Source organism: Pseudorca crassidens, chromosome 2, assembly GCF_039906515.1.
Source record: "Pseudorca crassidens isolate mPseCra1 chromosome 2, mPseCra1.hap1, whole genome shotgun sequence".
Taxonomy (NCBI): Eukaryota; Metazoa; Chordata; class Mammalia; order Artiodactyla; family Delphinidae; genus Pseudorca; species Pseudorca crassidens.
This window is the reverse complement of record NC_090297.1, coordinates 145,158,858-145,186,007: the sequence shown is the minus strand read 5'-3', so window position 1 is coordinate 145,186,007 and position 27,150 is coordinate 145,158,858. Positions and strand designations below refer to the sequence as shown.

Genomic DNA, 27,150 nt, shown 5'->3' with positions numbered 1-27,150 from the left:
TGGGTCTCATGGTAACTCTGTGTTTAACGTTCTGAGGCACTGCCAGGCTATTTTCCAAAGCAGCTGCACCATTTTACATTCTTACCAGGAAGGTATGAGAGTCCTAACTTCTTCACATCCTTACCAAAATACGTTGTGGTCCATCTTTTTTATTATAGTCTTCCTAGTTGGTATGAAGAGGTATCTCGTGGTTTTGATTCTCTAATGATTAATGACGCTGAGCATTTTTTCATGTGCTTGGCCATTTGGATATCTTCTTTGTAGAGATTCCTATTCAAATCCTTTGCCCATTTTTTAAGTGAATTGTCTTTTTAGTCCAATGTTCATGCTCCTTCTCTCTGCTCTTATGATGCCTTTTCCAAATGCTTAGTTGTACTTGTGTCTGCCTCACGCACTAGGCCAGGGGTTGGCATACTACAACATGGGATTTGTTGGGATAAATCCAGCCTACCACCTGTTTCTGTGTGGCCTGTGAGCTAAGAATGGTTTTATATTTTTAAATCATTGAAAAAAATCAAAAGAAGGCTACACAGGAACTTTGTACTATTTTTTACAACTTCTTGTGAGTCTTTATTTCAAAACAAAAATTTATTTTATGAATCAAAAGAAGGATAATGTTTTGTGACATGTGAAAATTATATGAAATTCACGTTTCAGTGTCCATAAATGACGTTTTATTGGAACACAGGCATGCCCATTCATTTAAGTATCGGGTACAGTAGGGTTGAATAGTTGCAACAGAGAACATTGCAACGTGGTTGGCAAAGCTGAAAATATTTACTCTCTGACCCTTTACGGAGAAAGTTTGCCAACCCCTGGCTTGTGCTGAAAAATAAGTCAGCACAGCTTCAGTGACACCACCTGATGACTAATGCAAACGTTCACCCTGGGACAGGAAGCTGAAAGCATCACCCTCATCCACAGCCCCACCTCTTGACCTTTGAGCATGTGGGGTCAAGTTCACCACAAGATTCTCCTAGCTTCAGCCTACTGCACTAAGCATTAAATTACCTGGCTTGCATGTTTGGTGGCCTGTCAGATGTATCTGAGACAGCCTTTTCTTTTACGGTGGTGAATCTGGTATTTCCATTCCAACCACTGACTGGAAGTTTCCACCCAACTTTTGAGATGTACTTGAAGACCAAATTAATAATAGCTTCCTTCACGTTGCTCTAAAGCTTTGGAGTGTGTGAGACCTACTTTGTTTATCTTTTAGGTGTTTAAAGACAATTGCTGCAGAAGAGAAGTCCTCAATTTATATGTATTTTGCAAAAATGCTCCTGGATGTAATGCCAAGGTTATTCTGGGACGATACCAGGTTGGTATTACTGGTGGACAATATTTGCCTTTGCTATTTCTCCAGTGACATGTACTGAACATTTTTATGTGACAGTTAGTGGGCTAAGCATGGTACGGAGATTCATTGGGTTGCCCTCAGAGAATTCTTGTCTAGAGGTACACTTGGCTACAGTGCAGCCCACCGAGGGCTAAGGTGTGAAATTAATCTCACGTGAAGAGATTCATTTTGTATGGAACACATGGAGGACATACCATGTGTGCTAGACCTCAACTTGTGGGTTAGGGTTATTGATCCAAAAGAGAAGATGTGAGACATGCTGGGCAAAAGAAATGGTCGAGCAAGGACACGTCAGTTTTGGAAAACTGTGAAGGATTGGGGATTCCTAGGATGGGAGCCAGGGCATGACTGCAGAAAGACACAATTGTAAGGGTCCCTGCCTGGAAGCATTTGCAGGTGCTGGGGCGGGTGTCTCCTAGCCGCTGTGGGCCCTGCTGTCTTAGAGGTTGTGATCTAAGGCAGATGACACAGACCAGAACAGAGCTAGAATGTAGTGTAAAGGCGAAGCATTGGTATGAGATGCAAGCAAACGAGGTGTAGGGGAGGTGAAGGGTTGTCGAGTTCCTTTCAGATGAAGCTGTCCTACCTTGCTCTTGCATCCAGCGGTGGAAGGTTGTTAAATGGAAAGCAGGAAACGTGGCTCCGCCACAGCAAGCCCATGTCAGGTTCAATCACACTATGAATGAATACGAGGCAAGCATCTCTAGCTTCCAGGGAATTGCTAGGAGGATGCTACAAGTTTCCCTTCCCAGCCACACATTTTGGAATGTATTTCAGGTGATTCAGTCTTTTCCCCATCGTGCCTCTACACCCCTAGGCACTGAGCTCATAAATGTGTAAATGATTCCCTTGCTAACCCAAGAATTTCTCTGGAAGTTCACAGAAGGTTTTTGTGTTTTCCTAAGACAGTCCCTCGCCACTTGTTTTGATAGTCAGGTCCTAGAGCAAGCAGGGCCTCTTTACCAACTTTGTTGTCACTAAGCCTGTACAGGAAATGAGGCTCATTGATCAGCTCTAGTGACCAGATCCTCAGCTTCTGGAGAACAGTGGCTGGTTTATTTTCACCTGTTTCTTTTGTATTTCCTCTCATTCCCTGTTCTCCTTCACCTTGCGAGTAAGGTGTAGGATCTCACAGGTAGCAGAGTCTTGATGAATGTTGATGGTTTTGATGAGAGCTGAGGGGTAGCATCCATGGATTTTGGAGAAGATGTAGATGTCAGTTGTCACTGTCTCTCATTACTAGAGGCAAAGGAGAAAAGCTATAATATTTATTTACATCCTATAGTAAAACTGTGTGTTCTCTTAAGGGGTCAGCAAACTGTTTCTGTCAGGAGCCAGACAGTAAATATTTTAAGCTTTGCCAGCCATACAGTGTCTGTCGCAGCTACTCAGAGGGAAAGCAGCCATAGCCATTATGTGAGACATAGGTGTGGCTGTTCTCCATAAAACTTTATTTACAGAAACAAGTAGCAGGCCAGATTTGGCCCAAGGGCCATAGCTTGCCAACCCTGTTTTAAAGGATCTTGTGGTGGGGAACAAACTCCTTAGGATTTTGATACCTTGTCAGCACCACAGTAACTTGCAGTGTTATCCACAGGTTCTGTTAAGACATGCCTGCTTTTAAAAATCTGTAACATGAAGAACACTGTCTGAGTCACCATTCTCTAATATTCTGGTCAAGAACATTTCCTGACTTGACAAGGATGACCCATCCCAGCTTCTCCTGGGCCTGTGATCCTGTATTCCTCTATCGTTTTCTTTACCGCTTCTGGAAGAGCTTCCTCTCCCTCCCTTTCTTTCCTTTAGTCCTTCCCCTTCCTTCACTTACTTAGGAGGTAGCCTTCTCTTCTTCCCTCTTTGCCCTCTGTTCCGGCTTTTACCATCTGCTGTGCAGAGATTAGTACTTGGTGCTGGAGGTGGGGATGGAGGGTGCACAAAAGAAATGTCCTTGAGGAGCTGGTAAATTAATTGGCGTGTCTAAGGAAAATATTCAAGAGCTAACCTGAGAATATGAGCAGGTTAATAGGTAATCAAAGATAAACCCGGCATGCTTTCTTCCTCACGCATCTTCCCCTGTCCTCCAAACAAGGCTGGCTGTCACAGCCTCCGTGCAAGCAGCCTTCTCCATGCCCTGTGCTCAGCAGAGGCAGCGGGTGGCCTCTGCAGAGAGCCTGTGACAGAGGTTGTGCCCCCTGCCCCCCACCCCCGCAGTCCTTTCTCCTGCTGCCCCAGGGTCCTCACTCCCTCCCTCACTAGGCCTTGCACCAGGCTTCCCCTCCCACTGCCCTGCTCAGTGGGTCCCCACTGGCTTGTTGTTATCTGTCGCAGGACCACCTTCAGCACTGCTTATTCCAAGCTGTGCAGTGCTCTAATGAGAGCTGTCAGGAGCCAGTCCTTCGCAAAGATCTGAAAGAGCATTTGAGCGCAGACTGTCCGTTTCGAGAGGAAAAATGCCTTTATTGCAAAAAGGATGTGGCAGTCATCAATCTACAGGTAAAAAAAAAAAAAAGAATCATCTTTATGGGACTAAATTCTGCCTCAGTGGTCACAGTGAATCAGGTGGGATACCAGAAGCACTTTTCTGGATTTATTTTTATGCAGAAAGAGGTCTAAAGAATAACTTCATCTGAGGGTTCTATAAAAAGCTAAAAACCTTCTTGGTGGGACTCTATTCATGTATCATTGGCAAAAATGTTGTTTGAGCACCTGCTGAGTGTGAGTGGTCCAGGAGTGATGCTAGGCGCTGGGTCCCAAGGAGGTGACCACACTGTCTGTCCTCAGGATGCTCTGACCTAAGAGGCAGGATGCCGGCATAAGACAAGAGCATGGGGTACCCTTTACATGTACCAAAGGAGCCAAGCCAGTGACTCCCATAGTCTGTCCTCTGTCAGTCCCATGTCCTCTGACCTTCTTTAAAAGAATTGGAAAATTGAACTGAATTGAATTCACTTATACCAAGAAGGCAGCCATCTAGAACGCTTTTTGGAACTAAGCCATACCTTCCTACAGAGGGTAAGCCACATAGCATAGATCCCCAAAGGGACATATGTATACACACTCTGAGGCCTTACAGGGAGCCTTTGGAAGCAAGGCTGGCTTTATTTCAGCACACTTTTTCTGTTTCAGAATCATGAGGAAAACTTGTGTCCTGAGTACCCAGTATCTTGTCCCAACAAGTGTTTGCAGATTATTCCAAGAACTGAGGTAACTGTAAATAATTCTCTTAGTAGATTTTATGTAAGATAGAGTTTCAGTAATCACTGTGGTGTGTGTTTGATCAAACCCCATAAGCAGGGGCCCAAGGCTTAAATTATCCTCACGATAACCATGGTTCTGTCTTCCCTCCCCTTCTCCCTGAGAATTCTTCTCTGTTTTCATCTTAGCTGTCCTTACCCCAGGCTTCAGCATGGTGCTTCCTTCCTTCTTCCCAAGCCACCCTTGGCTCCCTGCTTGCTGCAGTTATACCAGGTAGCTGGAGAGTCGGGGATGCATTTCCCTAGCATGAGGCTGTCTGTTTTGTAGGTGGATGAACACCTTGCTGTGTGTCCTGAAGCTGAACAAGACTGTCCTTTCAAGCACTATGGCTGTACTGTAAAGGTATGGAATAATTGTTTCTGTCTACCTTCTACTGTATAATTCATTTGTTGAGTTCATTTTATTCTTGATTCCATTCAAGATGCAGAAGGACATTCACTTCTGAGAAACTTTAAGACTGGTGCTTGTAACTAGTGGCTACCAGTAGGGTGAGGCAAGATGGTGGTAGGGAATTAACAGGTACAAACTACTATGTATAAAATAAATAAGCTATAAGTATATATAATACAACACAGGGAATATAGCCAATATTTTATAATAAACAGAATAGAAAAAAGAAAAAAAGACTTGTATACAATACATAATACTAATACTTGTATTAGGGTTCTCCAGAGAAACAGAACAAATAATTTATATATACATAAAATTTATAATAGCTAATACCAACTATTTTGAGGTTTGGTTATATCTATGAAAATAAAATGTGACCCTCACATTGACCTTGCAATCCTACTGCTAGAAATTTATTTCACAGATATCCTTTCATAAGTATGCAATGATTACACACATATACAAACACACATGCAAACAAAGATATTTACAGTACTCCCCAGACTTCCGGGAAGATGGCGGAAGAGTAAGACGCGGAGATCACCTTCCTCTCCACAGATACACCAGAAATACATCTACGCGTGAAACAACTCCTACGGAGCACCTACTGAACGCTGGCAGAAGACCTCAGACCTCCCAAAAGGCAAGGAACCCCCCCACGTACCTGGTTAGGGCAAAAGAAAAAACTAAACAGAGACAAAAGGATAGGGACGGGTCCTGCACCAGCGGGAGAGAGCTGTGAAGGAGGAAAAGTGTCCACACACTAGGAAGCCCCTTCGCGGGTGGAGACTTCGGGAGGCGGAGTGGGGGAGCTTGGGAGCCGCGGAGAAGAGCACAGCAACAGGGGTGCGGAGGACAAAGCGGAGAGATTCCAGCGCAGAGGATCGGGCCGACCGGCACTCACCAGCCGAGAGGCTTGTCTGCTGGCCCGCCGGGGCGGGCGGGACTGGGAGCTGAGGCTCCGGCTTTTGTCGGAGCGCCGGGAGAGGACTGAGGTTGGCGGCGTGAACACAGCCTGCAGGGCGTTGGTGCGCCGCGGCTGGCCGGGAGAGAGTCCGGGGAGGGGTCTGGACCTGCCGAAGAGGCAAGAGACTTTTACGTCCCTCTTTGTTTCCTGGTGCACGAGGAGAGGGGATTAAGAGCGCTGCTTGGGAGAGCTCCAGGGACGGGCGCAAGCCGCGGCTAAGAGTGCGGAGCCCGGAGACGGACATGGGACGCTAAGGCCGCTGCTGCCGCAGCCAGGAGGCCTGTGTGCGAACACAGGTCACTAGCCACGCGCCCTTCCGGGGAGCCTGTGCAGCCCGCCACTGCCAGGGTCCCGGGATCCAGGGACGGCTCCCTCGGGAGAGCGCTCGGCGCGCCTCAGGCTGCAGCGTCACGCCGTCACGCCGGCCTCTGCCGCTGCAGGCCCGCCCCGCACTCCGTGACCCTCCCTACCCCCCGGCCTGGGTGAGCCAGAGCCTCCGAATTGGCGGCTCCTTTAACCCCGTCCTGTCTGAGCAAAGAACAGACGCCCTCTGGCGACCTACACGCACAGGCGGGGCCAAATCCAAAGCTGAGCCCCTGGGAACTGTGAGAACAAAGAAGAGAAAGGGAAATCTCTCCCAGCAGCCTCAGAAGCAGCGGATTAAAGCTCCACAATCAACTTGATGTACCCTGCATCTGTGGAATACCTGAATAGACAACGAATCATCCCAAATTAAGGAGCCCTGTGGATGAAAGGCTCTTGGTGCTGCAGCCAGGAGTCACTGCTGTGCCTCTGAGGTGGGAGAGCCAACTTCAGGACACTGGTCCACAAGAGGCCTCCCAGCTGCACATAATATCAAACGGCGAAAATCTCCCAGAGATCTCCATCTCAACGCCAGCACCCAGCTTCACTCAATGACCAGCAAGCTACAGTGCTGGACATCCTATGCCAAACAACTAGCAAGACAGGAACACAACCCCACCCATTAGCAGAGAGGCTGCCCAAAATCATAATAAGTCTACAGATACCCCAAAACACACCACCAGACGTGGACCTGCCCACCAGAAAGACAAGATCCAGCCTCATCCACCAGAACACAGGCACTAGTCCCCTCCACCAGGAAGCCTACACAACCCACTGAACCAACCTTAGCCACTGGGGACAGACACAAAAAACAACAGGAACTACGAACCTTCAGCCTGCAAAAAAGGAGACCCCAAACACAGTAAGATAAGCAAAATGAAAAAACAGAAAAACACATAGCAGATGAAGGAGCAAGATAAAAACCCACCAGACCTACAGTACTCCCCCCTTGTCCATGGGGGTAGATTCCAAGATCCTCCACGGATGCCTGAAACCATGGTTACTACCAAACCCTATATATACTATGTTTTTCTTTCCTATACATACATACCTGTGATAAAGTTCAATTTACAAATTAGGCACAGTAGGAGCATATCTGAATTGCCAGCATCATTTGGGGCCGTTATCGACTAAATAAGGGTTACTTGATGACAGCACTGCGATACTGCAACAGTTTATCTGATAACCAAGATGGCTAAGTGACTAATGGGTGGGTAGTATGTACGGCCTGGATACCTGGACTATGGGTTGACTCACCTCTGGGGCAGGACGGAGCAGGAAGGCACAAGATTTCACTACGCTACTCAGAACAGTTCACAATTTAAAGTATGAATTGTTTATTTCCGAAATTTTCTATTTAATATTTTTGGACCATGGTTGACCATGGGTAACTGAAACCACAGAAATTGAAACAGTGGCTAAATGGGGACTACTGTATGTAGCCAAAAAAAAAAAAATCCAAAAACCCACAAAAAATGAAAAACAACCTGTAAGTCCATCTCTGAAGTACTGCGTATATAATTATATATATATATATTTTTCATATTTTGGAATACTATGCATCTGATAAAAAGAATGAGGTATATATTTTAAAAATTACATACAGTATGATCTCACTGTGTATGTATCTTCACTGACTCTGGTAGTGAGATTAGGGAATTGGGTGTGGAGACAGAGAGAAGGGGGCTTTTATTTTTCTTCTACATCTTGCTATATTGTTTGAGATAAGCATATATTTCTCTTATTTTAAAAAACTCTTATGAGAAACCTTTTTTAAAAAATCAGTGAAGAGTCCATAAATGTGTCACATAGCAAACCAGTGATTATCTTGGCTGAAGAAAGGATAGGGTTTACCTTCCTTGTGCACAAAATACAGAATTGTTTTCCAGCTCTAAAAGGAATCTCCGTTTTTAAAAAATTTTATTTAAAATATTTATTTATTTATTGACTGCTTTGGGTCTTCGTTTCTGCATGTGCGCTTTCTCTAGTTGCGGTGAGCGGGGCTTCCTTGCAGTGCGCGGGCTTCTCATTGCGGTGGCTTCTCTTGTTGCGGAGCACGGGCTCTAGGCGTGCGGGCTTCAGTAGTTGTGGCTCACGAGCCTAGTTGCTCCACGGCATGTGGGATCTTCCTGGACCAGGGATCGAACCTGTGTCCCCTGCATTGGCAGGTGGATTCTTAACCATTGCGCCACCAGGGAAGTCCCTAAAAGGAATCTTCTTTACAGTTAGGCCCAAACTTCCATTTGGATTGTATTCTAGGACTTGCTGGGGATGGCTGGGGAAGTTCTCTGGAGGAGGGGCCAACCCTAAACTGAAGGGAAATTGATGATGAGTGTTTGCTTAGAGTCTATGGGCCACCCATACCATTTGCTTTTACTAGTAATGCAGGCAGTCTGCAATGGAATTTTAATAAGGGAAGAAGTTTGCATTTCTTCTTGCAAACATATAATTTGACTTTGAAGGAAACAAATTTGCATGGGCTGAAATTACAATCAGGTTGCATACCTTCTGCCCGATAAAAGGACAGTGATAGAAGGCGGTAGAGAAGTGTGCTTGGTAGGAGGGAGAACTAACGGAGGCTTAAAACTGATCTGGGAGATAACCCACTAAGGAGGTAAGTTTTACATGGGAATAGTTGAGAGGTGATAATAACTACACTTAACCCTCAGTCATATACTCCCAGGGCAAGGAACGAAATTAGTGCTGAGAACTTTGATAGTGGCCTGACTCTCTGTAAGTGTGTCATGGGTACTGTAGAATCCTAAAGCTGGAAAAGGGACCTGGGAGGGGTCATTCTCTCTGCAACCCACCATGAGACAAGTAAGCAAAGTTGTTAAAGTTCTGCTTTAGCAGAATATCCCACCACCACCCTCATTTTGGGAGCCTTTCAACAACCTGACTTATTTTTCTCTTCATATTAAAGGATAAACGAGGAAACCTGCAGGAGCATGAGCATTCAGCCTTACGGGACCACATGCTTCTGGTTTTAGAAAAGAACTTCCAGTTAGAAGAACAGGTAAATATTCAAGGGTTCAAGTATAAAGGGAGGCAACAGAATCGCTAGGATTTGTACTTGTTGGTATTTTTATATTCCTCTCTGTTTCAGTATAAGTCAACTGGAGGTAGATGTTTTTCTACTAAGTGGCCAGACTCACAGGCTTGTAGCACATTAAACTGGAAAGTGCCTTTGAGATCTTTGGGTTCAGCCCCCTCAACCAACAGATGAAGTAACTAAGCTCAAAGAAATTTTGATGTGTTTGTGATATTAAGGGACAGAATTCAATCTCAAACCCATGTCCCTGATTCTCAGTCCAGTGCTCCCCGTGTTACACCACACTGCCTCTCTGCAGCCTATCCACACTCCTTGTGGTTATTACCTGGCACCTAGTAGGAACCTAGTAGATGTCTGGCGTTTTTAAATGAAATCAGTATTACCATGAAACAACATTTGACTATCTGTTCTAGGCACTGTGGGTTTTATATATTTTGTAATAAGTCTTAACTTATTAACTTTGCAACCTACTCATACGTGCATATTTATTTCACTGCAATCAATGCATACGTACATATTTATTTCACTGGGTTGTGATTATCAAGTGAAATTATGTGTGCAAATGCCAGCCGTAGTCCCTGGAATATTCATAGTGGACCTCAATAAATGCTGATTCTATTGAGTAATTATTCTAAAAGTTCATTATTTTGTTAGGGCATCTCAGAGGATCAGACTTTTCAAGCCCAGGTAGGGAAGAAAACCATCCAGCTGCAGAGAGGGAGCTGAATTTTATGGCTGCAGATTATTTTATGGTGTCTGATTCCATATTAAAGTAGGTGTGTGAGTTTCAGGGTCAGATCGTGGAGAAAATTAGAAAGACTGATTAAACTGTAACTGGTGGAAGGCATGCTGCCTAGGAGCCATTCCCAAGTTCTTTCTGTAGGAGTTGCCTCATTCGTCTATCCACTGATCCAACAAACACGTGCCATATGTCAGGTACAATGCTAGTTGCTAGGGACACTGAGTCAAGGAAGACACAGCACGCACCCTTGAAGAGCTCACAAAAATGTAAACAGATAAGATGCTGTGCCTTGTGGGACGTGCAATGGGGGTGCCCTGTGTTGGGGTACAGAGGCTGCAGCAGTTTGCCCTGTGGGAGTTGCAGAAGGCTTTTCAAGGTAACACATCCGAGCTGCATCATCTTGAAGGAAGAGAAGGTCCGTCAGTTAAAATGTTGTGGAAAGAGGATATTCCAGAAGGGGAAAGTTTATGCCAAGGCAGAGAGGCATGAGAGAGACTGATGGTCCAAGGAAATGGGGTTTGGGGGTAGAGAGACATTCAGGTGTGAGACAGGGAAAGGCTGAAGACTGGTGTGTTGGGTCCAGACTGCATTGGCCTTCCATGTAAGCTAAGAAGTTTCAAATATTTTACATTCAGTGATTTTTTAAATTTATTCATATTCTGCTCTATTTCAGAAAGGATTTAAGGGCCAAAGTTTGGACTAATGTTTGCCAGTAATAAGGATCTAAAAGACGTTTTTAAATAGGAAGATACTTGGTCAGCTAATTGTTTGGCTTTAAAAATACCACAGCTGGTGGTAGCATGGAAGATGGATAGAAGGAGAGAAGAGAATGAGGCCAAAGGGACCAGGCAGAAGGATGCTGCAGTAAACTAGACAGTGTGGCAGTAGAGCCTGCCAATTGTTGGGTGAGGGTCCTGGAGCCAGAAAGGCCTGAGTTCAAGACCTGGCTCCACACATCGGAGTTCGGGCAAGCTACTTAACCTCTGTCTTCCACAATTTTCTCATTTGTAAAATGGGGTCGTAGTGAGGGTCAAATTATATATGTGCACTCTTAGCACAGTGCCTGGCTAACAATAAGCAGTTCAGTATTAGGGGAAGTGATACTGGAGGTGGTAGTGGCTGGTGGTGATGCCGAAGGTGAAGGCTTGACCAAGGCTGTGTCAGTGGGGATGGAGGGAGGGCATTGAGAGACTTTTGCAGGTTGGAGTCACATGCTGTAGTTAAGGCAGGGAACTTGGTAACGTTATTAACTCAGATGGGCACTGCACACAGGAACAGGTTAGACGTGAGGGGGGCGGGGCAAGAGGAGACACTGAGTTTGCTTTTGGTCAAGGATGTCTGGTGCACATGTGGGAGTCAGCTCTTGGGGTATAAGTAGAAGATTTCGGGGCCAGAGATCAGATGGTTATTGCAGCCACTTATGCATTCATTTATAAAACATGTGTCAAATGCCCTCTGTGTGCCAGGCACTGTGCTGGGCTTTGGGGATCTGGAAATAAGTGAAATGTAGCCTCAGCAATTTAGTGGAGAAAAAAATGACCAAATTAACCCAAAAAAAAGCAATAAGTCATGAAGGTAAGTTATGCTTCTGGAGTATGGTCAGAATGTCATGGAACTTAAGAGGTGGCCTAGGTAGGTGGTACTAGTGTGGAAGTATTTCTGGGAGGATATGCCCTTGAGTGAGGCTTAAAAAGTGGTCACTTCTAGGTGAAGGAGGAAGTGACCGAGAGCAGGGCCTGAAACAGGAGGTGTGTAGTGTGCGAATGGGCATGAGGCTGAAAAGGTGGCCAGGGGCAGATTTTGTAGGGCCCTGTACAGCCTGTAAAAGAAGGCCACTAGAGATGGTTAAATAGGAGGGGTGACCGGCCCAGATTTGTCACTTATTATTCTTCTGGTCACAGTATGGAGTATGATTTGGAGGAAAACAAGGCTAAAGACAGGGGGAGCATTCATTCATTCATCTATTTAACAAACATTTATCAAGCACCTACTGGTGCCAGGCACCAGCCCAGTTGTTGAGGTTCCAGTGGACGGTGGGACTCATGCCAGTCCAGCTCCCATAGAGCTTCTTTTCGGGTATGTGTTTGTTAGGGACAGTGTACGATCTGTCAGGAAGCTATCGTAGCAGCCCAGGTGAGAAATAACGCAGGCTGAAACAAGATGAGATGCAATGAGAAATGGATGTAAGAGTTGTTTTGTTGTGTGTCAGAAGCTAAAGTTGGCAGGTATTGCTGATTAAGTGGGTGTAGGGATAAGAGAAGAGTTGTCGAGGATCACGCAAAGGTTTTTGGTTATTTTCCTCAAATTGATTATAAATTCTGAGAGGTGGTGTGTTTTGCCTACCACTTGCTAGCGGTATGCTGGGCAGGTTACTTAAACGCTCTGCCTCTGTTTCCTTATCTGTAAAGTGAAACTGATAGTCATACCCAACACATAGGATTCGTTGAGAATTAAAAGAGCTAAGGAATATAAGGGTTTGACAGACTCAGCAAATTTCAGCTATTACTATCGATGCTGTGCCTACAGCATCTAATGTGGTATGGCGATCAGGACTCTGCGGTTGTTTAATAAGTGCATGCTGAATGAAAGAGGAGAACCAGTTCGGCAAATGTAGTCAAGTGGTGTCACTAGCATTAGATGAGCCATCAAAGTGGGTTACATATAGAAAAGGCTGATGAGGAATCTATGGATCTTTCTTTTCTTTATTATTTTTTTTCAGAAGCACCTGCGAACATTTCTTAGAATTATATAGTAATCTACCTGTAAATATTTTCTATAAATATATGTGTGTATATCTTTCCTAGAAATACTTAACCTGCAATATTTTCCTAGAACTATATTTAAATTTTAACTTGTGTGCATACAGTTCAATGACCTCATTTATATTCCTGTTATTAGATTTCTGACTTATATAAGAGCCTAGAACAAAAAGAAAGTAAAATCCAGCAGCTAGCAGAAACCGTAAAGAAATTCGAAAAGGAGTTCAAGCAGTTTGCACAGTTGTTTGGCAAAAATGGAACTTTCCTCTCAAATATACAGGTAAGAAATGGCCTTTCTATTCATAATCAAGATTTAGCCTTCAACTAGCCGTGAGGATTTTTCTTTTAATTTTTAAATGGAAATAATTTCAAATGTCCAAGAATAAGATAGTGCAAAGAACACCTGTATATTCTGCATCCAGATTCACTCATTGTCAGTATTTTGCCCCATTTGCTTCATTCATCTCCCCCCTCCTCCTTCTTGTCCCAAACTCCCCCACCCTGTCCCTGTCACACACACCCCCGCCCCCCTTGGGTATTCTTTCTGAACCCTTTGAGAGTAAGTTGTCTATCTTATGGCCCTTTCCCCCTACATACTTCAGTATGTGTTTCCTAAGAATAAAGGTCCTCTTTTACATAACCCAGTACATTTAGCAATGTTAGTACATGTTTACACTGGTACAGTACTTTTCTATAATTTATGGCAATTAGGGCTGTAATCAATGTTGGGCTGATGTTAGTCACTTGATTTCAGATTCCCTGAGAGCGTCTGTAGTCCTGCATTTTGTAGTCAACAAAGTGAAACTATTAATTCCCCTGGGAAGAAAATGTTTTAAACATCACTAAAACATAGCAAAAATTACTTTGTGAATCATGAATGTTAAATAACCATAAACAAATTCCTAAAGAATAATGACTTTATTGTGATGATAAAATTTACAGTGGAAAATATTTCAAGATGTGATATGGGCAATCTTTTTGAAATCTGGATTATCCCAGAAAATGTAGGCCATATCATTTCCATATTTGTCAGCATACCATATGGATGTGTGTGTGAGTGTGTGTAGAAAAAAGGAAATCCACCATATGTTATTATCTCAATTCTGACCTCTTTCTAACACAAAAACCAGTCAAGAACGAAGGCACTAAGGGTAAGAGTGGAGGAGAAATATAGTTATAGTTTTATTTAGTCCCTTCCATCTAAAGAGAGCAACCAAATGTTCAGGCTTTAGCTCAGGCACTTCTGTACCACCTGTAGTGCTCAGGCCAGAACAGGTGGGCCTTCTTCCAGCGCATTCTCTGCCTTCTAGCAGAGTAGGAGTGAATCAGAAGAGTAGCATCTAAGAGAAGGAAGTGATAAGGCAAGGAGAGAACAGAAATATAAAGATAGGGTAGAGAACCAAGAGGAGAGACACCAAGGGAGGAGTAAAACTCAGATGAAGAACAGTTCAAAGATTTGAAACAGGAGCAGAGACGCTGTGGAGGGGGAGGAAGCTATTAGGTGATTCATCTCTCTGAGATCCTCATTGAATTTTCTCTTCTGGACTGTGCATTTTTCATTTCATTAATTGATTAATTAAAGGTGAAATGTTTGAGTTGAAAGATATAACCTTAACGAACTACTCAAATTTTTTTGACATGATGATCCACTTTGTACTGAAAGGTTCTTGCCAGTCACATTGACAAATCTGCTTGGCTAGAAGTTCAGGTGCGTCAGTTATTACAAATGGCTAACCAGCAACAAAGTAAATTTGATCTGAGGCCTTTGGTGGAAGCGATTGATACAGTGAAACAGAAAATCACCCTGCTAGAAACCCATGATCAAAGATTAGGTATGTCGAATGTTTTATACTTATCTGTTGGTGATTCATTATTTCTACATGCATTCATGAAACAAGCAGCTGTCCAGGATCAATAATGGCTGAATCTGGTATTTGTGAAACAGAACAGCATGAGGTTCTGGCCACTCAGGCAAAAATGATGAAGGGCCATGAGCGGGAGCTGGAACAAGCAAGGGGTGGAAATGGGCCAGGAAATTCCAAGAACAGGGAGTGATGGTTTTTTAAGGAGAGTAGACAAAAATGAGAAGGGGAAAGATGTGGTGGGAACATTGTTTTAAGTATAGAAAAAGAGACAGGCTTGGCTGTTTCAAAGCCTTCCCGTTAGAAAGCTGTGGGGCTTACCATGCAGATGCCCGCTAGCTCAGTACAGAGTGCATCTTCTCAACACTTTGGTGAGCCTCAGATCAAGAGGACGCATTTGGGTTTTCTTGGTGCCAATCTTGCCAAGACACAAGAATCACGGAGTTGATATTATTAATAGGAATTGTCCATTGGTGGACATTGAATTCAGTTCATCTTTGGGATGTCAGAATTTTCTTGGTTCTCTTCGGATAACAAAATTCCTCTTTGGGCAAATTTTAAAGACAACTTTAAGGCCTTCAGAGTCTTTTTTTCCTTGCAGTTGTTTTGGAAGGGGAGACTAACAAACATGATGCCCACATTAATATTCATAAAGCACAGCTGAATAAAAACGAAGAGCGATTTAAGCTGCTAGAAAGTGCCTGCTATAACGGAAAGCTCATCTGGAAGGTCACAGACTACAAGCTGAAGAAGAAGGAGGCGCTGGACGGACACACAGTATCCATCTTTAGCCAGCCCTTCTACACCAGCCGGTGTGGCTACAGGCTCTGCGCTAGAGCGTACCTGAATGGGGACGGGTCCGGGAAGGGGACGCATCTGTCGTTGTACTTTGTGGTGATGCGAGGGGAGTTTGACTCACTGTTGCAGTGGCCATTCAGGCAGAGGGTGACCCTGATGCTTTTGGACCAAAGTGGCAAAAGGAACCACATTATGGAGACCTTCAAGGCTGACCCCAATAGCAGCAGCTTTAAAAGACCCGATGGGGAGATGAACATTGCCTCTGGCTGTCCACGCTTCGTGGCTCATTCCACTTTGGAGAATGCCAAGAACACCTACATTAAAGATGACACCCTGTTCTTGAAAGTGGCTGTGGATCTAACTGACTTGGAGGATCTCTAATCACTGCTTCTGGGGTGATAAAAGGACTCCTTGAATCCAGAACCTTTGGTTAATGTAGTGACTGAATGTAGGCTCGACACACACTTGTATTTGGCTCTTTGCCCTTAATGTTTGAAGTCATTTTGAGATTTCTCAAGTGCTGTCTTCTTTTTACATTTTATTCTGTCCCAGTTTGAAACTGACAATACTTAGAATATCTTCTCATTATTTATATTTTTATATCTCTTGAAAGATGCTAATTTTCTTAAAGGTAAGGTCTGGGGCATACCTCTTTTACTGGTGCTTAGTGTGGGGTCTCAGGGTGGGCCCTCTATAATATTAAATGTCATTGAGGACACAGAAGTAGAATTTCCAGTTGAAAATGCTTTGGGTTTTTTTTTTTTTTTTTTTGGTACGCGGGCCTCTCACTGTTGTGGCCTCTCCCGTTGCGGAGCACAGGCTCCGGACGCGCAGGCTCAGCGGCCGTGGCTCACGGGCCCAGCCGCTCTGCGGCATGTGGGATCTTCCCGGACCAGGGCACGAACCTGTGTCCCCTGCATCGGCAGGCAGACTCTCAACCACTGCGCCACCAGGGAAGCCCCATGCTTTGGTATTTTATATTTGACCTTTTGATTCTAGACCTGACCGTAAGCCTGCAAAAACTATCTTTTAGGATAGGCTATTCCAGTTAGGTAGATGGGTAATGTACTTCAATCTGCCCAGTTTGGACCAGACTTTTTCTGGTTATATACTGTATTTGTGGAAATTACTACACCTTTAATATTTTCATGAAGTTTACCAGGAGTCAGCAAGCACAGTTTTGCAAGGATGCATAAGAAGTGGTGAATAGAGTAAGCATTTTCATTCCCCCTGTTGAAGTAAAGCAGAAAGCACGGCATAGTTTATACATAAGGAGGTACAGCCATCCAGCTAAAGTTCAGATTTTATTAGGTTCAAGCACATGAAAAAAACATTTTCAAACAAAATGATCAAATGTTATGAGTTTCGTAAGATTCAACTTAATAAATATATGTACATGTATACAAATAGTTTAAAGGTATTTGGTAAGAATAGTAAATTAATATGAGGATGGGCAGAATTTAGTATATGATGGAGAAGAAAATGTCAAAAATGGATAAGAGGAATTTAAAACGAGAACACCATTACAATTTCCTATGGGTGTTCGTATTCCCATCCGAAATTGATGGCTAAAAGCAGTATCTCCTATTCTTTTTGAGAGGAATTTTGAATTCATAAATTGATATGAAAATGGGCACTTATGTAAACTTGTGATGTTTCTTGTCGAAGTCCTGAGTACTTTGTGAAGAACAGAAATGATCGTGTTCTTCTACATCTATCTGTATGGGTCTGGGAGTGTAAATACAAGTCTACCTGAGTCCTTCTGACTCTTGATAAGCCTGAGCTTAACAAGAAACTACCCAGTTTTCCTGAGCCCTAACTCTTGTTATGCCACCGAGCATGGCCGACACTCAGCTGGCTCCCTTGAGCGTGCAAGGGCAAGCTGCTCACTCGGGTGATGACCACACACCTTAAAACTCTTGATCAGTTGACCTCACAGAAGCATATGATTTACACCAGTGGCTTCTGGAATAAATGGAACTTTCTTCATCTCTCCTGTGAAATTTCCAAGATACCAAAGACTCATACTGCACAAATCTTCCCAAAGGGTTAAATTCAAAGACCTAGGTTCACAATAGAAATCTGCTAAAGAACTACCCTGAGTCTGCTGGTGAACTGGGGTACAGCTGACGGTCAGCACATTCCCTCAGACAAACTCAGGAAGTGTTTCTCTAGACCCCAGAGCTGGACGCAGGTGGCGCTGTGTGCTTGTTTTCAATGTTTCTCATCAAGTCCAAAGTCATCCTTGTGTTCCTGAGGAACAGATCACACTGTTGTAACTAGTTTTAAGTCTTTGATGTGAAAAACATTTTAAAAAGCAAATTTATCAAAATACTGATTTTGTGCTTTAACCAACTTCTCTACATAAAAAATGTAAGTCATGGCATGGTTTGCCTTATGAGTTCAGAGTCCCTTCATCATTGAAACAGTGAACACAAAACAAGGTATTCTGAAATAAAAAGCACTTCTTTCTCACAAAATAAGAGTTGTGAATTTTGTTTTAAGGAAGTCGAGCCATGGAAACTTATTTTTCCTTTTTAATGATCTGAACGGTTATTTTTATTCTGTATCTGTAAGATTTAAATTTGTATTTCCATTTTCGTCTGATTTCAGTTCCTGATGAAAAGAAAACAATACACTAGGCATAAAAGGGGAGTCAACAACCTTGAGAAAGGTATGTGCAGGATTCAAATAGGGTGGGGAGGTGGGGTACATACTAATGCACCTTAACAGATCTGAATTTTAACCTCTGGTCTCCAGATGTGATGATTTCAGAGAAACAAGAAATAGTCACAGGGTCAATTCCAAGTGCCAGTCTTGAGTGCACAGAAATGGGACACAGAGCCACGAACCCTTTGTGATGGCCCTTGGACAATCGGTCCACACTGCAACTACCTCTTTTCTCTTGAAAGTGGTTGCAGACATCGGTCTTAATCTTACATAAGAATTCTGGGCTGGAGATAAAGCTTTGATGGATGCACAATAGAGGACCCGGTGGTGGAATCCCCTGGGAACACCACACTTTAGGGCGGAGGAAGAGGAATCTGCAAAGCATTTGGAGAAGAGGTCAGAGGTTAAAGAAGTACCAAGGGAGGTGGGAAGGGAACTGAATGTCAGCAGGGCCAAATGCCACCCTGAGAATAGCAGTCGCTCCCAGGGCACCACCCCCAGCACTCCTGAACTCATTATCTCCCCCAGGCTGCTCCCTCCTCTGTCTGTATCTTTGACCCTGGCCTTTGCCTTAAGCTGCAGACCCCTATATCCAAGTACCTGCTGAACATCTAAGCATGGAAGTCCCACAGGTACTTTCAAGTACACTTCACCAAAACTGAACTGAAGATCTTCCCAGTCTCCCCACCACTCTCAGCCTGTGACTCCTCCCGTTTCTACCACCCCAGTTAGTGACGTCAGCATCCAAGCCAGAGTCCGGACACTATGAATCCCCCCTCACTTTCCCCATCCAGTCACCCACCCAGTATGCCAACGGGACCTCCAAATAATTTCTTAAAACTATTCCTACTACTCTTATCCCTACTGCCTACTACTGCCCTATTTGCTGGCCTACAGTTTTTGCTTCACAACTATTCTCCCTGTTTTCTTCTTTTGCCTCTTTCAGATCCAACCTCACACTGACACCCGGTAATGTCTACAAAGAAAATCTGAGGGTGACTCTCCACCTCACCCCACCCACTGTGGCTCCATCACCCACAGGACAAAGCCCAGCCTCCTTGGTGTGGTGGGCAAGGCCCTGCATGCCTGCTTCTGCCTCTCCAGCCTCACCTCCTGACAGTCCTACTTGGCTTTTAGCAATAGCATTCTAAGCCGTTCTGACATTAGTGCTTGTGGTACATTTTTACCTAGAATACTCTTCTCTACCCTCACCTCCTCCTTTGCCTGGTGAATTCTTGCCCTTTAAGATTCTGCTTTGGCCTCACCTCCTCCAGGATGCCTTCTCAAACTAGCCCCTGCACTCAACCCCTACCCTCCACTAGGCCAAGAGCCCCTGCTCGGGGCTGTATACTTGCTTGTCTATAACTCAGTTCCTGCACTGTTCTTTTTTCCAGAAAACAAATGTTAATTGACTATATTTGTATCAGATTTTACGTTAGGTACAAATAGAACAGATGCTGTCCTTGTCCTCATAAAACATAATCTGGCGGTCACTACAGCGGTGAACCAAAACGCTCACTGTGCGCATGTTCCCAGCTGCCTCTGATAGACTTTGCCTCCTAACTTCTTTCTCCTGAGAAACATGTATGTCTCAGACCATTCTGAATGTCTGTGATGCAAAGTAGAAGAATAGGCAAAAAACATTTGAAGGGAGAGCCCTAGGGGCAAAATTTATGAAGACAAGCTAAACCAATCCACATAAGGATTGGGGAGAATCAAAGAAGAGAGAAAAGAGCAGTTCCTATGGGAACTGTTGGCAATTGTGACCTGGAGCCTGTCTGATGCTTTTATTCTTCCATGAGACCCACGTTAAAGACTAAAATACATGTTTGTATTATTTTTGGCTGTTTGAGTTACACTTGCTAGAATACAGCTCCACGTGGACATTAGACTCTGGCTCCAGGATTACAAATAAGTATATAACAATATAAGTTGTGATCAATGCCTTGAAGAAAATGACAGACTACAGTGAAAGAGTAATGGTGCCAGGTGGGGAGAACATGTATATACTTTGGGTTGTTGGGGAAGTCTTTATGCTGAGGTCACATGATATTCGGTGCTCATGTGACATGCTTCCTGGATGCTTGGCACTTTTGAACACCCTTATAAAATCTGAGCCATTTCCTGTGAGGAAACTTGCCTCCTTGCCCTCCTTTGCAGCACAGGAATGTGGCCCAGGCCCCACCAATCAGGCACAGTCATGCAAAACTTCAACTTGAAAGATGAAGTTGGAAAGATTCAACTTTTTGTTGGAAGAAGATTTGCAAGATGAAGAAAGAAATGTGCCAGACTCTGACTTCCCAGTGGTGAGTAGACCAGAGGCAGAGCTCCTGGAACCCAGTCCTTATTTCTGTAGGTTGTGTTTATAGAAGCTGCGGGTTTGGTGTCAAGTGGCCGCAGCGGTGGATTTTCACTAGTGCCTCTAGTGTGTTTGGGTATCATACCTGGCTTTGCTGTACCTGCATCTGGCCTCTGGTCTTCCTGGAGCTTCTGTGGGCGACATTATATTAATAAAGCCCCTGTAGCAGCTAGAGTGCACTGTGTTGTTTGTAACTAAGCCTGACTAAACCAAGCTGAGACCTGAAAGACGAGTGAGCCGTGGGAGGAGCAGGTGGGATGAGAATTCGGGGCAGAGTGCACTGAGGAATAAAAGAATTGGTTTAAGGAACTGAAGATAGGCCAGTGTGGTGGGAGTCCATTAGAAGAGGGGACAGTGGCACTAGATAAGGTTAGAAGAGGAGGCAGGGCCCAGAATCTAGTGCTGAAGTCATGCTGAGGAGTTTGTGATTTATGTGAAGTGCAATGAAAGTTGACCTGACGTGGGCAGGGGATCGCATGACCTGACTGACGTGTTCTAAAAAACTGCTCTATGTAGCGCATAGATAAGAAGGGGACAAGAGAGGACATGGGGAGAGTATTAAGTTTACACCATCCTGCAGTTGTTCACAGGTCTGTGTCCTTACTAGATCACAAACTCCTCGAAGCCAAAAAGCATGTCTAATTCAAAAGATGCTCAGTGTATTAAACTGAATTGTATATGAACACTAATGCACTGAATCTTTGTAACAAATCTGCTAGGCAGGTGTGATGCCCATTTCACAGATGGAAAAAAAACTGGTGATTGGAGAGAGCTGTGTGTTATGTGCTAGGCACTGTCCTAAGAATTCTACACACCCAATGTATATTAACACGCGAGGGCTTCCCTGGTGGCGCAGTGGTTAAGAATCCACCTGCCAAGGCAGGGGATATGGGTTCGAGCCCTGGTCCAGGAAGATCCCACATGCCGCAGAGCAACTAAGCCCGCGTACCACAGCTACTGAGCCCACATGCCAAAACTACTGAAGTCTGCGCACCTAGAGCCCGTGCTCCGCAACAAGAGAAGCCACCACAATGAGAAGACCAGGCACCGCAACGAAGAGTATCCCCTGCTCACCGCGACTAGAGGAAGCCCACATGCAGCAACGAAGACCCAACGCAGCCAAAAATAAAAATTAATTAATTTAAAAACAAACAAACATGCGAATCCTTGCAGCAGTCTTATGGGGTATATGCTGTTTTATCCATGTTTACAGAGAGGCAATGGACACAGAGAGGTTATGTAATAAGCTCTAGGTTACGCAGCTAATAAGTGGTAAAGCCAGGATCTGAATCCAGGTAGGCTCGCTTCAGAGGCTCCACTCTTACTATGCAAGACTGCCTCATAGGGGTACTGATTAACTCTACATGCTTCTATAAAAATATAATTTAAATGAGTTACTATATAATAAGAGTAACCACTCGAATAAAGACCGAATGTATAACTTCCAAACCACTCTAGAGAAAAAAAATTGGAAAAAGAAACTTTATCAAACCAAAGACAGAAAAGAGAAGACAACAACAGGAAGCATGATACATAGATAAAACAAGTTAGAATTAAACCCAAACCCAAATTTATTAAACATAAATAAGAATGACTGAAATTTTACTATTAAAAGAGGAAATACCTCAAATATGGGGGACACATGTATATGCTTTTAAATATTAATCTAAAACAAAGCAGAGCTAACAACTCCTTTACTAGGTATATATTCAGAGACACTCTTGCACACGCGTACCAGAAAACACATACAAGAGAGTTTACCACCAGCACTGTCTGTAATAGTGAAAAACTTGGCGGGGGGAACCCCAAAGAAACAAGGCACAGCATGGATGTGGAGCAACGGAAACTCTCCCACATTGCTGGTGGAAGGGTAAATTGGTACCAGCTCCGGAGAACAATTTGGCAATATCAAATAAAGCTGAGCTGTGCAAACCCTTCCACCTTGCAATTCCATTTCCAGACATATAACCGAAAATTCTTGCCATGTGCCCAATAAGATGTGTACAAGAATTAACTTGTACCATAATGGCAAAAATCAGTAATCATTAAATTACTAGCAAAAGGAGAATGGATAAATTGCTTTATAGTCATACAATGGAATACTATTCAGCACTTAAGATGAAAAAACTAGAACTACATGAATCAACATGGATAACTTGCACAAATATAATTTTGGTGACAAAACAAAGTTACACAATGCTATCATTTATGTTAGGTTTAAAAAGCACATGAGACAATACTATATGTTACTTACATAGCTATATATAGCATGTATAAAAGCTTTCATGAGAATGGCAGATACCACATCCAGGGAAGGAGTTACCTTTGGGGAAGAAGAAAGGGAGAATGAGATTGCAGAAGGGTTCACAGGGGGCTCTAACTGAATAGGTAATACTAAAATCTGAAGCAAATATGGGGAAAATGCTAAAACGCAGTAGTTAGGTGGCTGGTATATAAGTGTTCATTATATTATTCCCTGTAACTTTATACATGTTTGTTAATATTTCATATTAAACATTTTAAAGAAAATAAGCTTTCAACTCAAGATTCTACAGAAAGAACAGAATAAACCAGAGAAATAAGAAGGAAGAACTTAATGAAGGCATATATTAATGGAAGAGAAAAAACTTCTAAGACAGAAGTTATTAATAAAATCAAAAATTGGTTCAATAAATCTGAAGGAAAAAAAGACTCCAATAAAATATGTAGGAATGAATTAACAATATGAGATCAAAAAAATGTTAATAATACCACGGACAATTTTATACTAAATTTGAAAATGTAGATGTAACAGATACTTTTCCAGGAAAAAAAAAATTTATCCCTTAAAAGGCACCACTTCCAGATGGCTTTAAAGATGAGTTCTTCAAAATGTAAGTAACAAATCATTCACATGCTACGTCTATTCCAGGTCATATAAAAACTTAACCTGACTGATTCATTTTGAGACCTAGCAGAAACTGATATCAAAACTAGACAACTAAAGAAAACCAGAGGCCAATCTCACTTATGAATATAGAAAAAAAATCCTAAATTAAATACACAGCAAATTGCATCCAGCAATGTAATGGAAGAACTAGGATTGTAAGGATGGCTCAACATTAGAAAATCTATTACTGTAGTTCTGTTGTTGTAGAGTAATGGAGAAAAGCTGTATGATCATCTCTAAAACTAATACTGAAAGTACTTGGTAATTCTCAATACCCATTTCTGATTTTAAGAAACAAACAACTTGACAATCTAGGAAAAGAACTAAATGCCTTAATTTTTTAAAGAGGTATCTACCACAAACCTTTAGAAAACATTATGAACAAAACGTAGGATGCAATCCAAATAATTTCTGATAACAATAAAGTACACTTGAGGCTACTACAGCGCTGTACTGGATTCCAGGAAAAAGCCCAAATTGTTATTTACACATAAATGCTCACCTACAAAATCCAAGAGAATTCTTAAAAATACAAAGGTTCAGCGAGGTGAACACATAGATCAATATACCAAAAAAACAAATTATCCTGGGGTATAATAATAGTCCACTAGGAAGAGCAAACAAACTAGAACAGCATCCAAACCGCTAGGGAAAAACCTAAAAGGAAATGTTGCAAAACACCAAGAAAACTGCAAGCCTTCACCTGAATAACAAAGGAACACTTGAATCGACGGAGAAATAACCACCTTGCTCAATGGTAAGTCTCCATATTGCACAAGTATCAAATCTGGGCAAATTAGTCTACCGAAAACTTTGCCATTTGGCGACATCTATTACCGAATTTGAAATGGAATCTCAAACAAGTTGCGGGAAAACGCTGCCATTTGGTGACAATCTGTTACAGAATCTGGCCCTGCTTTGAGGTTCGTGACGTGTGTGAAAGCGCTCAGCGAAGAGTCAAACCGTGACTGAAAGCCACCCGGCTACCCGCATCCCCCGCGGAAAACCGCGCGGCCGGAAGAACCACGTCGGCTCCGCCCACCTCGTGTCGCGGCCCGGGCGTTTCCGGTCAGCTGACGCATCCGCGACCCGAGGCGTCGCAGGTCCCACCTGGCGTACCAGAGCGGGGACGGGCGTCTGGCTCCGAGGCGCTGGCCGACCTGGTTCTTCAGCACCTGCGGGCCGGGGCTGCTGAGCCAGCCCAGAAAGGTCGTTTCCCTCGCAGTTTCCAGTAAGTGACGGTCCCAGTCGGAGCTGCGGCTAGAAAGAGGCCGCGCCGGCATTTTCTTACCCTCCTCCCTTAACCCCCCTATGAAGTCCCTCCCTGGCGTCCGGGTGACTCCAGTTCTGTCCGCTACCACTCCCAGCGCTCGAGGTTTCCCGAGAAGATGTGTCCTTTCTCATGAACGCTTCGTTGATCTTAAACGGGCGCCGACCTCTCACCTGTACACTGGAGGGTGTGTTCTTGGTCTGACATTCGTCTCAGCCCTTCCTCGTCCTGCCATAGTGACGGCCCCGCAGTTACACACCATGGTAATGCGCCCACCATCACTTCTTCCCCACCTGCCTCGGGGATATACACTTACTTTCTGCTTCAAAATCTTTCATCTTCTAACGAAAATCGGTTACCAAGGACCAGCCCTCTCAGCGCGGCGCCCCTATTCCCCTCTAAAAAGCCTTTTCTCATTAAATAATTGCAGCAGTTAAGGAAAGAATGCGTTAAGAGTAGGATCCTGACGTAAATGACACGCATTCTTTTATTTAATCATCGCAACAATCCTTAAGTAGATACAAATGAGGAAACTGAGGCACAGAAAAGTTAATTTGCTGGAGGTGACGTAGTTTGCGTGGGATGGAGTTGAAATTTGAATCCATTTTGTAGCTCGCTCCAAAGCTGGTGCAGTCACCCCTTCATCCTTCCCCAATCCTTTGCATCCCCCTTTTCGTTGCTTCTCCTGAGGAATTTTTTTTCTGAATGCTGTCTAGAACAGTGGTCCCCAACCTTTTTGGCACCAGGGAACGGTTTTGTGGAAGACAGTTTTTCCAAGGACGGGGGATGGGGTGGGGGATGGTTTCGGGATGATTCAAGTGCATTACATTTACTGTGCACTTTATTTTTATTATTATTATATTGTAATACATAATGAAATAATTGTACAACTCACCATAATGCAGAATCAGTGGGAGCCCTGAGCTTGTTTTCCTGCAACTAGAGGTCCCATCTGGGGGTGATGGGATGGCCTCAGCTCCACCTCAGCTCTTCAGGCATTAGATTCTCATAAAGAGCGTGCAACCTAGATTCCTCGCGTGCGCAGTTCACAGTAGGGTTCGCGCTCCTATGAGAATCTAACACCCTGCTGATCTGACAGGAGGCGGAGCTCAGGCGGTAATGCGAGCGATCGGGAGCGGCTGTAAATACAGATTAAGCTTCTTTGCCCTCTGCTGCTCACTTCCTGCTGTGCGGCCTGGTTCCTAACAGGCCAGGGACCAGTACTGGTTTGGGGACCCCTGGTCTAGAAGATCCCAATTTATGGAAATTTGACCTCTTAAGAACTTTTTCAGAGCTTCTCACTCAGACCCTTGAGTGTTCCATTTTATCAGGCATGTAAGCTCTGAGTTTACACATCCCCAGTGTGTGCTTATGCCTCCTTACTTAAAAATGTACTCTTAACCCAGTATGTACTCATTAATCAGCCTTTCTCCCCTGCCTCAGTGTGACTGTCATTATCATGACCACTGTTCTCAGCAAACATTTGAGCAGCTAGTTTTTGTAAGATAATAAAGATAATTGCAGTTTCAAAGAACTTTAGTTCCTGACCTCAAGGAGACATATGACATTTATTCATAAAAAGTCCAAGAAAATAGCAGATAAACACTAAATCATTTGCACAGAAAGCAAATTCTACAGAAGTAACTTTGGACAAAAGAGTTTAAGTGCTAGACTTGTTTCCTTATCTGTAAAATGTTATTGTTAGGGGAGATTATTAAAAGTGTGTGAATCTAAATTCAGAAATGATTGTTCACTTTGTACTGAAGTGGGAACTGTTGGAGAGGCTGTATAGTGTGTTCCTGATACATTATAGTAGAGATGGAGATTAGTTTGAAGATTTCTCTTAGCACTCTGAACATCTGATAAGGGCTGTAGACCTTGCTCTGGAAATAAATTTCACATTTATACATCGTTTTATACTCAATTTTTAGGAGATTCATGACCCACCTCTTCCCTCCAAAGCCTATGGGTTAAAAAACCCTGATTTAGGGAGATAAAATGAACTGCAGTTCAAAAGGCAAGGCTAAGCCAGCTGTGGAGGGCGTTTATCTTATAGGCAATGGGGAACCATTGGAGGTTTAAGAAGATAAGTCTGGCAGCAGTATGAAGGGTGAATTAAAGTGGAGAAAGGCAGTAAGACTAGTTAGGTGGCAGGTACAATAATGTAGGTAATTCAGAAGTATTTAAGGACAGTGCCAAGCAGTAAGGGAATGGGGGAAATTGGCAAAGACAAATCAAGAGGAGTTGGTATCTGACTGGATATGGAATTGGGTAAAGACAGGAAAGAGTCAATGATAACAAGGTTTGAGGTCTGTACAGCTGCAGATACATCCATTCTCTACTTTGTCTTCAGTTTTTTATTAGGTCATTCCTATAA

At 43.5% G+C, this 27,150-nt stretch overlaps 1 protein-coding gene and 2 long non-coding RNA genes across 8 annotated transcripts in view; 2 read left to right on the top strand and 1 right to left on the bottom strand.

Annotated features, from left to right (window-relative positions):
• TRAF5 (TNF receptor associated factor 5) overlaps window positions 1–18,103 on the top strand; it is a 47,809-nt gene extending 29,706 nt beyond the window's left edge. For all 6 annotated transcript variants that reach the window (XM_067729043.1, XM_067729040.1, XM_067729038.1 and 3 more), the window contains 8 exons: window positions 1,217–1,318; window positions 3,686–3,850; window positions 4,484–4,561; window positions 4,880–4,954; window positions 9,256–9,348; window positions 13,025–13,165; window positions 14,549–14,717; window positions 15,349–18,103. In XM_067729043.1, the coding sequence (XP_067585144.1) occupies window positions 1,217–1,318; window positions 3,686–3,850; window positions 4,484–4,561; window positions 4,880–4,954; window positions 9,256–9,348; window positions 13,025–13,165; window positions 14,549–14,717; window positions 15,349–15,926 (1,401 nt within the window). In that variant the 3' untranslated portion in view covers window positions 15,927–18,103. The remainder of the gene's footprint in view (window positions 1–1,216; window positions 1,319–3,685; window positions 3,851–4,483; window positions 4,562–4,879; window positions 4,955–9,255; window positions 9,349–13,024; window positions 13,166–14,548; window positions 14,718–15,348) is intronic.
• LOC137219859 (uncharacterized) lies at window positions 544–25,829 on the bottom strand. The gene is made up of 4 exons (XR_010941284.1): window positions 25,669–25,829; window positions 22,829–22,897; window positions 3,692–3,844; window positions 544–3,334 (listed from the first exon to the last, which is right to left on the bottom strand). It is a non-coding gene; the product is annotated as an uncharacterized lncRNA (long non-coding RNA).
• LOC137219858 (uncharacterized) overlaps window positions 24,567–27,150 on the top strand; it is a 55,360-nt gene continuing 52,776 nt past the window's right edge. Inside the window, exon 1 of the long non-coding RNA XR_010941283.1 lies at window positions 24,567–24,734. This is a non-coding gene — a long non-coding RNA (uncharacterized lncRNA). The remainder of the gene's footprint in view (window positions 24,735–27,150) is intronic.